At 42.2% G+C, this 13366-nt stretch overlaps 1 protein-coding gene and 1 long non-coding RNA gene across 2 annotated transcripts; one reads left to right on the forward strand and one right to left on the reverse strand.

The window, feature by feature from the left end:
• The first annotated feature begins 2580 nt into the window (after positions 1–2580).
• Positions 2581–12171, forward strand: LOC133141681 (uncharacterized). The gene is made up of 3 exons (XR_009710118.1): positions 2581–2891; positions 2969–3029; positions 11642–12171. It is a non-coding gene; the product is annotated as an uncharacterized LOC133141681 (long non-coding RNA).
• On the reverse strand, positions 6802–9596 carry zgc:55461 (beta-tubulin family protein). The gene is made up of 4 exons (XM_061262281.1): positions 9426–9596; positions 8390–8498; positions 8168–8278; positions 6802–8001 (listed from the first exon to the last, which is right to left on the reverse strand). Exons 1-4 carry the CDS (start codon positions 9480–9482, stop codon positions 6941–6943), a joined length of 1338 nt encoding a protein of 445 aa, XP_061118265.1. The 5' UTR covers positions 9483–9596; the 3' UTR covers positions 6802–6940.
• Positions 12172–13366: the final 1195 nt, after the last annotated feature.

Below are 13366 nucleotides of genomic sequence, written 5' to 3' on the forward strand. Positions count from 1 at the left end.
CTGACACCCACAGGCTGTTATGTGTTTTCAGTGGGGAGTTGGTACTCATTCTCTCTTACCATACTGTGTAGAATTATAGAATGTAGGGTGCAAAATAGTCACTGGCTGTCCTGTAGTACAGTGTGGCCTGCAGGGTGTGAACTTGCTTGGCTCTGAATTGCTTCAGAATTTTTACATTCATCCTCATGCAGTCTTTTTTGTGACTTTATTTCCCCCCCTGCAGGGCTCCCATGGGCTCTCTTTCCTTTAACAGAGCGACAATGCACCCTCCTGCCAGCAGGGGGCCCTTTTCCCTGGCACCACAGCTCTTCATTTTCCATGATCCACAGGTAATCAATCATTGCAGAGTCTTAATGAGCTCATGCTGGCTGGGCACTCAAGGACGGGCATATGGCCACTGAGTGAGTGAGACTGAGAGACTGTAAATGAAAGAGCTAAAGAGAGGAAGGACGAGTGAGTGACAAAGAAAGAACAAGAGGGAAGGTGATTTGAAGTCTTGCATGGTCGGAGTCCCTCTCGGGCAGTTTACAGGGTAGAACTAATTTACATAGAGCAGATGAGAGCCTTTTAAAGCGTGAAACTTCAGAGTTTGGTTTTTTATTATTAAATTACCATAATCATATTGTAATGTTCTGTCCCATCTGTCTATCCCATGTGTCTGTCCCGTCTGTTAAAAAGAAAAAAAAATGCCACAAACTTAAGAGTTGGTCCCTAAACAAACAAACTTGCCAGAGTCTCTAAACAATTGCTTGGCTTCCTTGGCTGGACAGGTATTAATAAAGGGATAAACCCTGATATATTGTAATCCTATAAAGCCCTGCTGCTGAGATGGGATGTTTTAAATTTGTGTTTTATATCTTGTTACTTGTTTAGACAATCTTTGATCTCCCTAACGTTCTCCCTAAAACACGTGGGTTGTATTCCAGAGCACCGAAACATCACATGACATTTTTAAAAAGGAAGAGGAATTAACTGAATTCCCAGTAACACAATATTACAGAACTGAGAGGGCAGCCTTGTGGTCAAGTACAAACTTTAATTCTGCAATACATTTCCCCAACAAGACACTCACAAAAATGTTGCGAAACATAGTTAACGTTCATATTGAACATCTTTTGAACGAAAAGGTAACCATACCTTAGGAAGGAAAAGTCCTCCTCAATAACTAGCAAAGTAGTTAGTATGAGCCAGCAAGAGACCCAGTATGCTTGCAAAATTATTTAAAAAACTGAACATCACTGTGATACAAGTGCTGTTTAGATGACAATATATGCCTTAATTAGATGAAAACAGGTGCTGATTGACAAAGCACTGCTATGGCAGATGGGAGGGTAATACAGAAGCGACAAACGCTTTCTCCCATGATCCTTTGCACACGGCAGATATTTAATCAATTTAAAGTTCCTCTTCCCCTCCCGCTATCCAGACGTTTATGCTCAGCTCTCAGAGTTCCATAAAATTGGGCCAGATTGTGCCGTCTCTATAATTAAAACCACTTCTGCTGCACTAAATGTAATTATTTTGTCTTTGGCTCAGAATATATAGGGGTTTTTTTCCAGCTTAATTAAAGTGCCTTGGTTCCTCAGCGCCAGTCGTGAATGGACCAAATGAAAAGGCTCCATCTACATTAGTGTAATATAATTAAATTGCTATTCTTCGGTTATAATGGGAATTTGGAATGGTTTTCATTCTCTAGTCACCATCACCTTTTTTTCCCAGACAAGCATTGTGCAACTTTGCAATGCTTGTGTGTCAGCTTATATATTTAGCATTTTACAAACATTCCTGCACATTACATGACTTGCAGGGATGAGAACTTAAATACAATGGAGTAAAACCTTAAAAAGAGGGTTCTAAACAACCATCCATCCATTAACCCGCTGATCCTGAACAGGGTCACAGGGGGGCTATCCCAGCATACATTGGGCGAAAGGCAGGAATACACCCTGGACAGGTTGCCAGTCCATCGCAGGGTACACACACAACATTCACTCACACACTTATACCTACAGGCAATTCAGACTCTCCAATCAGCCTATCCTGCATGTCTTTGGACTGTGGGAGGAAACCAGAGTACCCAGAGGAAACCCACGCAGACACGGGGAGAACATGCAAACTCTGCACAGAGAGGCCCCAGCCGACGGGGATTCAAACCCAGGACCTCCTTGCTGTGAGGCGGCAGTGCTACCCACTGCACCATCCGTGCCACCTTCAAAACAACCAGTAAAGCTGAAAATGTCACTTTTCAAACTTTCAGGCCACACCGTAAATTGTCTTCACAAATTTTCCATTGTCTGAACAGAGAGACTGGCACAATGCTCTGCTGAGTTATTGTGGAACTTTGTGCACGACACAAGTAAGTTTTTTCAACAATTGTTTAGACAGATTATTTCACTTTTAATGCACTATATCACAATTCCAATGGGTCAGAAGTGTACATGAATTAAGTTGACTGTGTCTTTAAACAGCGTGGGAAATTCCAGAAAATGATGTCATGGCTTTAGAAACTTCTGATAGGCTAATTGACATAATTTTAGTCAATTGGAGGTGTACCTGTGGATGTATTTTCAGGCCTACCTTCAACTCACTGCCAATTTGCTTGACATCATGGGAAAATCTGAAGAAATCAACCAAGACCTCAGAAGAAGAAATAATGTGGACCTCCACAAGTCTGGTTCATTCCTGGGCACAATTTCCAAATGCCTGAAGGTACCACGTTCATCCGTACAAAAAAATATTACTCAAGTATAAACACCATGGGACCACGTAGCCGTCCACCGCTCAGGAGGGAGACGCGTTCTGTCTTCTAGAGATGAATGTGCTTTGGTGCGAAAAGTGCAAATCAATCCCAGAACAAAAGGACATCGTGAAGATGATGCTGGGGAAAACGGGTCAGTAGCGGTGCAGCTGCCTGTGACTCTGCGTGTCTTCTATCAGTATGTCCGTTTCTTTTCTTTTTTTCTAACAGATCTTTATATTATAACCATTCACTGGAAAATAACACGCTCATTACTTTAAACATGGAAATGGTGAGTATTTATATATCCTTAAATAAGTTCATCTCGGTCATGGTCATTGTACTTTCTTTGTAGAATAGTCTGTGATCATGCCAATTTAGACCGTGTGTCTGTTCTACAGATAAAATCTTATATTGTATAAAGTATTCAATGGAAATGACTTGTGGCAGGCTAGTTAATTTGGTGTTGGTATAATTTTCTGATATGCAAAGCGTGCTGCCGCGAAATAAGTTTGCTGTTTCCCAATGTGAAGTGTCTTGATCGTGTGTTGATAGCTAGTCAGATTCGTAAAATATTGTACGCCATGTGGCTGCCTGGTGTTAAAATGCCCTTAAAGCACAAACGTGGGTCGCAGAAAAGAAAGGATTTTAAAAAACCAGGAGGAAAGGGTAGCAAAGCTACCTAAACTGGATGGATTTTACAAAAGAAAATCCATCACCCGCGGACGATTTTCAGGTGGAAATCCGGCTACCTTTGGCTGAAAAGTGAAAGTTTTCTACCAACTAGGACGTAGCCATGCTATATCCAGGTAAATACAGAGCTGTATTAGGGTTAACCTAATTGGGGTTAACCTAGTCCGTCAAAACGTCTCTCAACCTTCCGGTTTTGCTAATTGGGTTGTTGCAGCAACGTTCATGTTAGCTTAGTAACTTCATTCTTGCATTGCTCAATCGATGATGCAAGGAAGCTGCTAATTCTCCCAGCAGTTACCGTGAATTACGTTTGTTCAATTTCTGGACTGGGTTTCTGCTGCAAACTCAGCGTTCCAACAATGTTATGTCAGCGGGATGTTTTTAAAACAATATGATATAGAAAGTATAAATCGTATCGCTTAACAAAGGGGAAGCGACCAATGGGCGTCATGGCTCAGGCAATAAGAGCAGTCGTCTGGCAGTCGGAGGGTTGCCGGTTCGATCCCCCGCCCGGGCTGTTCGAAGTGTCTCTGAGCAAGACACCTAACTCCTAAATGCACCTGACGAGCTGGTCGGTGCCTTGCATGGCAGCCAATCGCCGTTGGTGTGTGAGTGTGTGTATGAATGGGTGAATGAGAAGCATCAATTGTACAGTGCTTTGGATAAAGGCGCTATATAAATGCCAACCATTTACCAAATAGGTGTGTGGACGTTTGATTGGCATGTTTGCTCTGTTTAGTTTTATCAACTGCGGGAGGAGTTCGTCCACTATCCACTTAGTTATGATTCATTGTGTGTTCAGAGCTGCTTTTCTGCATACCACTGTTGTAATGTGTGGTTATTTTCATTACTGTCAGCTTTGACAAGTCTGACCTTTATTTATCCAAATGTTCCTAATAAAGTGCTCAGTGAGTGTATATCCACTGTAAATCTAGTCCTATATCGACATAACCTGAAGGGAAGAAGCCACTACTCCAAAACCATTAAAAAAAACATGTCCTGGATGAAAAATGGTGAGGCTTGCAAGCCGAAGAACACCATTCCTACCATGAAGCATGAAGGGTGGCAGCATCTTGTTGTGGGGGTGCTTTGCTGCAGGAGGGACTGGTGCATTTTATAAAATAAATGGCATCATAAGGAATTAAAATAATGTAGATCTATTGAAGCAACTTCTCAAGACATCAGCCAGGAAGTTTAAGCTTGGTCGCTTCGAATGGCTATTCCAAATGGACAATGACCCAAAGCATGCTTCCAAAGTTGTGGCAAAATGGCTTATGGACAACAAAGTCAAGGTATTAGAGTGGCCGTCACAAAGTCCTGACCTCAATCCAATCCATAGTTTGTGAGCAGAACTGAAAAAGTGTGTGTGAGCAAGGAGGCCTACAAACCAGCCATTTATTGTGAGAAGCTTCTGGAAGACTACCTGAAATGTTTGAAGTTAAAATATAGTTGTGATTCTAACTGACCTAAGAAAGGGTACGTTTACTTGGACAAAATGTCAGGAATTGTGAAACTGAGTGGATGGATGAATGGATTTGGCTAAGGTGTATGTAAACTTCCAACTTCAGCTGTAAGATGGAGATTTTGAAAAATATTTTGTGGGTTTAAAAATCACAAGTGTCTGATTCAACCAGTCCCCAAATTTGCATTTTATCAGGGAAATAATCATATCATACAGCAAACAATAACCACGCAAATGGCACAATATAAATAATAGAATTGGTTAATAGAATAACTATCCCAAATTACTGTTATGATCATTTCTGTATTAAAAATAATTCCATTTCCAATAAATCCATTCATCTATCAACATTGTTGAAATCAGCAATTTGCCAGTTTTAATCAGATTAATCGGGGTAGTAAAGCATGCGTGTAACCACTGGTTTGTGCATGAATTTAGCATGATTGGCCACACGGGGGCAGCAACAACCCGATTCCAGGGAGGGCAGGCAAACCGCGAGTGAACATCAACAGAAACGATTGCCTCTTACACATTTTGATCTCACAACCCACAGCAAGCTCTCTATGGCGTTAATTAACCCTAGAAGCTAGGGAAAGTGTTAGCCCCTACAGTAAACGTAATGCAGTCCAGTCACTTAGTCATGGCCTTTCTCAACCTCAAGTCCTCAAGTAAAGGATGTAGCAATGATGCTCCTCTCAATCCTCTTCTCTTACTGTGTCGCTGGCCATCTGGCCATCTGGCCATCTGTCCACCCCCGACCTCAGCCCCATGTTAAGGCCTTATTCTCAGCTTTGGCATGCGAGCGGTCGACTATCCCGGTCTGCCTACTGCCTAATCTATGAAAGGGCAGAGCCACACACCCACCTCCTGTCATTTGAGGACTCTTTACCAAACAAATGAGGACTGTTCCCTCAATGGGTAATCCGTTTGGATTTCCAGCAAATCGCTTTGGACATTGAACCACTGAGGCAAAGCTTTACTGTGGATAATTCCTTTTTTTTTTGGTTGTTGTATTGCATTGTATTTTTAGAGAATTACAGCATTAACAAACCTGTTTTTTGGGAAATTGGGATTTGCGTCCTGACCTTAATTTGTACAGTTGAATAGGTCATGCTTTATGTTAGCATGTAGCAGATAGGAATAGGAGTAGAAATTTTAAATATGACACCGGATGATCTTGCAGCAGAGGGGGAAAAATAAAAGCAAGACCCTGCAGTTCATGGATCCATGCTCATTCATTCCCCAGCCTCAAACTGCTCCGCAAATCCCTCATTGTATAAAGCACACTGAATAATCATGTACTGACAATATACGGAATATAGTGTAATTCCTACTTGGATGTAAATTGCGTCAAATTAAAGGTGAGTCCGCACTTTATCCTCACATTCATTGTAGATTCCAGAACTCATATATAACTTAGCTGACTTCATGCAAGTCTTTGCATCCTTTTCAAGGAATAGTTTTCTTAAGACATCCATGCTCATCTTTTCAGTGCCATCTGGGGCAGCCTGTAGTTTATGTGGCATAACTGGGGCCACCAAGTTTGTAATACAAAACAGTTCTAAATTATTCAAACAAACCGCATTGTTTTTTAACATAACATTTGTCTTATTCAACCTGAATTTAATGAGATTTTTAAAACAGTGCATCAAGTTCATCCTTAATGGTTATATTGGCCATTTGTCTTTGCACCCAACCTTGAGTAAAAGAATCCTGCAGGTTGAGATGTCATCATGTTTGCATCACTAAATTTTATGAACTATTTTGTCTGCAATCCTAGCATACAAACCATAACCACTCAGTGTTGTGTGTTCATAAGAATCATAAACGATTTGGTGAGTTGTGAATGCAGGACATGTAAAACAGACTATAATCTTTTATCATAAGCACAACATATGAAAGCACAATGTACTTTTAAAAGGCTGTTTTATTGGCAAGTTTCTTCTGTACATAAAGATAACGGAATGGTAAAGACAACATAAAATAAAAGGGGCAAAAACAGACAATGCTTAGTGCATCAGGGAAATGGTACAGCTCAGATCTGTGGTTTAAGCAAGGTCATCGTCTCCCTCCTCCTCAAACTCGCCCTCCTCTTCCGCGGTGGCGTCCTGGTACTGCTGGTACTCGGACACCAGGTCGTTCATGTTGCTCTCGGCCTCGGTGAACTCCATCTCATCCATGCCCTCACCAGTGTACCAGTGGAGGAAGGCCTTGCGCCTGAACATGGCGGTGAACTGCTCGGAGATGCGCTTGAACAGCTCCTGGATGGCCGTGCTGTTGCCGATGAAGGTGGCGGCCATCTTGAGGCCGCGGGGTGGGATGTCGCACACTGCGGTCTTGACGTTGTTGGGGATCCATTCCACGAAGTAGCTGCTGTTCTTGTTCTGCACATTCAGCATCTGCTCGTCGACCTCCTTCATGGACATACGGCCACGGAAAATGGCAGCCACAGTGAGGTAGCGCCCATGGCGGGGGTCGCAGGCAGCCATCATGTTCTTGGCGTCGAACATCTGCTGGGTGAGTTCTGGGACAGTGAGGGCGCGGTACTGCTGGCTCCCCCTGCTGGTGAGGGGGGCGAAGCCGGGCATGAAGAAGTGCAGGCGGGGGAACGGAACCATGTTGACGGCCAGCTTGCGCAGGTCGGCGTTGAGCTGCCCAGGGAAGCGCAGGCAGGTGGTGACCCCGCTCATGGTGGCAGAGACCAGGTGGTTGAGGTCTCCATACGACGGCGTGGTGAGCTTGAGCGTGCGGAAGCAGATGTCGTACAGAGCTTCATTGTCAATGCAGTAGGTCTCGTCTGTGTTTTCTACCAGCTGGTGCACGGATAGGGTGGCGTTGTATGGTTCAACTACGGTGTCTGACACTTTGGGAGAGGGCACCACGCTGAACGTGTTCATGATGCGGTCGGGGTACTCTTCTCGGATCTTGCTGATCAGCAGGGTGCCCATGCCGGAGCCTGTGCCCCCGCCCAGCGAGTGGGTGAGCTGGAAACCCTGCAGGCAGTCGCAGCTCTCAGCCTCCTTCCTCACCACGTCCAGGACTGAATCGACCAGCTCTGCTCCCTCTGTGTAGTGGCCCTTCGCCCAGTTGTTTCCAGCACCACTCTGGCCTGTGAACACAGTGAAGGAACAGCATTGACATCTTGACTGAAGCAGCACCTTTTCCAGGGCAAACCATAATCCTGTCTCCATAGGATTCAGAATTGTCCATTTTTAAACCATGAATTACTTGATTTGTACAATAAGCTCCACTGCACAACAAACATCTCCACTTACCGAAGACAAAGTTGTCTGGCCTGAACACCTGACCAAACGGCCCAGACCTCACGGAGTCCATTGTGCCGGGCTCCAGATCCACCAGGACAGCACGGGGGACATATTTACCTCCTGTGATTGAATGCATCAAAGTATAATTAGGATATTTGAGCATTATCCAATACAAATAGTCTCTCACACACACACATTTGGAAAGCAGAACGTGTCTGGGACAATAAATACCTGATGCTTCATTGTAATATACATTGATTCTGTCCAGCTGCAGATCGCTGTCTCCATGATAAGTGCCTGTTGGGTCAATGCCGTGCTCGTCGCTGATCACCTCCCAAAACTGAAAGTTTAGAGGGGAAAAACAACTTACTAATTGCCGCATTACTACTATACAATTTCACTAATCGTTTAATACAAAAAACACCATCAACATTTTTTCAATTTCATATTAGGGCAAGCAAAGGCTACTGCATATTTATATGGGGAATGGTATAGGCAAACATAGGCAAATCTCTCTGGATATAGCTGTAAAGAAAAAATACACTTTATAAATCTATATTTCTCCAATTTTTCATACAAGATCATTCTGGCGCTTTTGATAGAAGCGGGCTGAAAAAGCCGCGAGCATGGAGCCGCGCGCGCGCGCCGTATCCACCGATTGGTTAGACAATGGTTTAAATTCTAAAACCTAGGACGTCATTCGCTACAACGTGCCTACGCAGAACCTCCATCCGAAATGGCGAGTCATCCCGAATGAAATTTACGACAACGGCGGATAACATCTGCTGCTCGGCCAATTATTTTAATGCATATAGATTTTTTTTTTTTTTTTGTATAAAAAAAAAATGATGCATTATATAAAATTAGTCAAATAAATATTCATTAAAATAACCGATCCAGCAAATGACCACCGGAACAATGAAACATGAGGTGGCGGTCTTACCCAGTGCTACAGAAAGCATTAGAGAACGTGGCGAGATTTTATACGCAATGTTCTCTTTTTCGCATACCGCAACACTATACAATAGAGATTTTTTAAATGTAGAATTTATAAGACTAGTCTTCAAGCCAAGAATAATCGTTCCATTTTAAATGCTTATAGGCTATAGAAATATAGGATATAGCTCAATTGGCATGGATTTTCATGCATCAGATTTGTTCTCTTGTTCAACACAATCTTAAAAATCGAATTTTCTTTTTAAAAACGTATTACTTGTTATATTGTACGTATTACTACGTATATATTGTTTAATGTAAAAGTACTAACCTTTGCCCCAATCTGATTACCGCATTGTCCAGCTTGAAGATGCACAATTTCCCTCATTTTTGTATCGGAAAAGTTGTAGGCTAAGACAAAAATATGTATATATAAAGTGCCTTATTCCTATCCTACTCTTCCAGTACTGCAATGTCCAATTCAGCACACCACTAGAGTATGTTGTCGGTGTCATGCAAGATATAGTACAAAACCTTAAGCAGCCATTGGCTAGTATTTAGAAACGCCTACTTTATGCACTTTTGAAACCAATCGAATTGTGAACGTACAAGCCACCCTGATTGGTTGAAGACTTACGTCATTCACATTAGACGGCTGCACTGAAACTAACTGTTAGCCGATATGGGAAATTTCCCAACGGGAAATTGCATGTTTGAATAGGCTATGGGTATTTGTCGTTCCAATAGTTTATAAATATGCCCACTTATTTGTATTTCCGTTAACCTCTTTCTTCCGCCCAATGCTAGCTAGTGCACGAAATGTAATTTTGATTAACCATTGCCTTCAGGTATTCCGAAACAGTTGCAGTGTCACCATGTATATCCCTCTGAAACATTTGCAAGCTACATATCACCTTGAAACAGTTAAAGAGTTGTATGCGATGTGTGATGTAACGACTTGACGTGCTCTTTAATAAAACCTTAAAGCAAAAATCGCTTTCAAACAGCTGCTGATTATGCACAAAACACCCGAGAAATTGGTCGTTGCGTTTTATAGTAGACTATTTAGGCTAACTCTGTGTTGCATGTTATGTAGCTATCATGCCACAGGACTGTACATAGAGAAATAATAAATATTTAGATTGTTCATTTTACACGCTTTCAAAGTGTGTAGGCTATGATCTGGATTTATGCACACAATGAAATACAACGGAGACCGGGCTTGAATGTTACAATTTGCAGCTGCTTTTGTTATCAGACAATTGGATCAGTCATATTTGGAAAATCGCAACTTTTTGATGGCGATAAAATTTGTAAAAATGTTTACACCGAGAATTGCCGGTGATCGCCTGCTTTTCTGTAAACTATGTAAACGGATTCTACTAAAATCGTATAGCGTTGCCTCCATTTTTTGTCTGCTGCGGCAGTATAAAATTAATATTTAAGACAGTCTGCAGCGGAGTCTGCGAGGAACAAAGTGGGTCCATTAGTAAGAATATAATGTACGTTAACTGAAAGCACGTATCCTTTGTTCTTGCAGCAAACGGGAACATCTGGGGTAAGGCGGACGAGGAACCGAATGTAAAATCGATAGGAAAGGCTACAACGTGACCTAGCATTTTTCAGTACATGGAAGCTAGTATGAATAACGAGGAATAAAGTGTTGTGCACTTTACTGGATAAAACATGCATCGCATTTGCATATTATGAGCTTGAGGTGCTGAAGAGAAAAAGTTATATGTAGTTGAATGAAGGGTGGTGCTTGCTCCGACTCATTCCCGTCGTCAGTGGTCTCTTTTAGAGCAAGTCCTGCCACGCCTTGTTCCACTTAAAGCGACGGGAAGCGATTGTCCCAAATCCAGAATCGAAATGTCAGCGACAGAAAGCGGCCAACGAGTGCGAGCTGCCACCAGAAGCCCCACGATAAATGATATGTAGCCTATGTAGTAAGTTGCAGGGGTACCTCCGCGAAAAATCACAGCAAGCAATTGGGTAAACGTCGAGACGAAACTCGATTTCCCTTCGCTAAGTATCCCACCGGCTGAGCTGCAGTCCACAAAGTCATGTCTCGTGACGCGACCAGGGGTTTAATGTTTCATTAGGGTAGTTTAAAAACATAAGATAAAGCATGCGGGTGAAACGAAAACGATCAAAGTTCGAATAGCGCAAATGCCCAAGACCTCTCAATGCACCAACAAGCCTTTTTGTAAAGTCTAATCCTGCAGTGTAGGAACAGACGGGTTTTAACCCTTGCAGTTCGGCTATATTAATCCGCTTCACATTGAAGAAAGGCGGTATAACAATGAACATTTTATCCCACCTGGCTTGTCTAGGCTTTGCTTCGGGATAGCCTATTCGCTTGTATGTGTCATTTATTACTACAGTTAAGTTCATACGATTTATACAATAGCCTATGTAGGATTCATTTAATCTTATATGTTTTCATTCATTCATTTCATTCTTTACATACTGTTAATTAATTTAGTAGTGCTAGCTGGCCGTGGACATCGTGTTGGCTAACAGTACGCCTTTGCTTATGTGGCCCAGAGGTCAGGAGGCTGCAGTGACTTGCTAGAGCCACGCTGCAGCAAAGATGCTCCTGCCATGGAGTATCGCCTGAGAAAAAGTGCATTGAAAGCCGGGATGCTGACAGAAGAATGAGGAGCAGGGTGCGGGGCCGACAGGGATGGCCTCCAGCACTGCAGATGGGCCACAGACAGCTTGCATGTTGTAGGCCTACAAATGAGAAAGTAGCGAGATACACAATACACATTTGAAAATGTGTTTTGTGATTTTATCTCTATGGGATTCTTACAACTGTATTTGCCATTCCACTGTACATTTATTAGGTATTTATTAGACTTTTTTTTTCTTGTGTTCTTCTGCTGCCATAACCTATCCATTTACAGATTTGATACATTGCAGTTCAGAGATGCTGTTCTGCATACCACTGTTATAATGTGTGCTTATTTGCGTTACTGTCACCTTCCTGTCTGCTTTGATCACTCTATATGTATATATATATATTTTTTTAAATTTTAACTAACTTTTCAACTGATTCACACAGTTTTATGTATTATTGGGTTTTGTTAGCTTCTTTATGCCTTTTATCAAATTACAAAAAGATTATGCATTTCTTAGCTTTTTATTTTCATAAATCTGCTTTTACTGGCAGAGTACCGGTTTGGGAGTAGGCTGCTTTTAGAACTTGGACATGTTCTTGGTATGCGTTGTCTTATTGGAAATAAACCCTAACTGAGAAAAAGGCACCATCATCCACACAGAATATAAATGGGTTTTTATTGGTTTCTTTACAATTAAAAATATTTATTTTTAAAACGCATTCAATTAATCGGAGAAATCATTTTAACACCGCAACAAACATGAACTAAGGGCCAAAGGATTTTACATGCACAGTTAACAAAGGAAAACTAAACAAACCTAAACGAAAAGTGTTTTGACAATTACAAATAAGAAACTCAAAGCTTTTCAAAAATGTAACGCAATCAATACAAAATGTGAGACACAAAAAGGTGGCTTTAAAAATCCCAAAGGGCACAAATGTAAATTAAAAAAAAGGTCCATTTTGCTCAGGTTTAGAGCAGGTGCTGCGGACCAAATTCCCCTCTTAGAGGGGGTAGGGGGGGTGGACTATATGAGTTTCTTTCAAAGGGCGTTTATGAATTTGGTATCCTCAGGATGGGATCCCTGTTGTAGTGCCAGTACCACACCCACAGCATGCGTCCCAGACTGGCCTCGCCCTGTTCACGTCGTTTGGCTGTGCAAATATTCTGTATCCCACGGGCTCCCGTGCGATTGGCCGGTCCGGGTGTAGGATTACCCCCTCGTGGTATGCATGCCAATATTGAGCCTCCCTTGCAGTGATGAGGAAGCTACCGCATTACTCACACTGAGATTTCCCAGGGGGCAGGGGAGGGCGGGGCAGACTGGGCAGGCCCTGTCTTCGCATCAGGGCTCAAGTGGGGGATGGGAAGAAAAAAAAAGCCATGCTGTAACATTGTTAGCACAATGCACTGCAGCGTTCTGTTCAACAACTGCTGATTTAAAAAATAAATAAATAAAAATAAAAAAAGAATAAGAATAATAAAATAAATAGAATAAAAAATTTTTTTAAAAAAGGAAAGTATTTGGTGAATATTTCTGCTTTTAGTGGACCGAGGTGGTGCTGATGGCTTGCTTGATGGGTGGTGGTGTATAGCGCTTTTTTCCCCTCTGCTCTAAAGGCTAGTCCAAGGATGCTGGGAAGAAAAT

This window comes from Conger conger, chromosome 12 (assembly GCF_963514075.1).
Source record: "Conger conger chromosome 12, fConCon1.1, whole genome shotgun sequence".
In the NCBI taxonomy this organism is placed as follows: Eukaryota; Metazoa; Chordata; class Actinopteri; order Anguilliformes; family Congridae; genus Conger; species Conger conger.

Bases quoted from the DNA above. Each gene is read 5' to 3' on its own strand.
- zgc:55461 (XM_061262281.1), bottom strand. From the start codon at position 9,482: ATGAGGGAAATTGTGCATCTTCAAGCTGGACAATGCGGTAATCAGATT. The intron at 8,499-9,425 runs GTTAGTACTTTT...CTAAACTTTCAG, and splicing joins GTAATCAGATTGGGGCAAAG to TTTTGGGAGGTGATCAGCGA. The intron at 8,002-8,167 runs GTAAGTGGAGAT...CTGTGTTCACAG, and splicing joins GCCAGACAACTTTGTCTTCG to GCCAGAGTGGTGCTGGAAAC.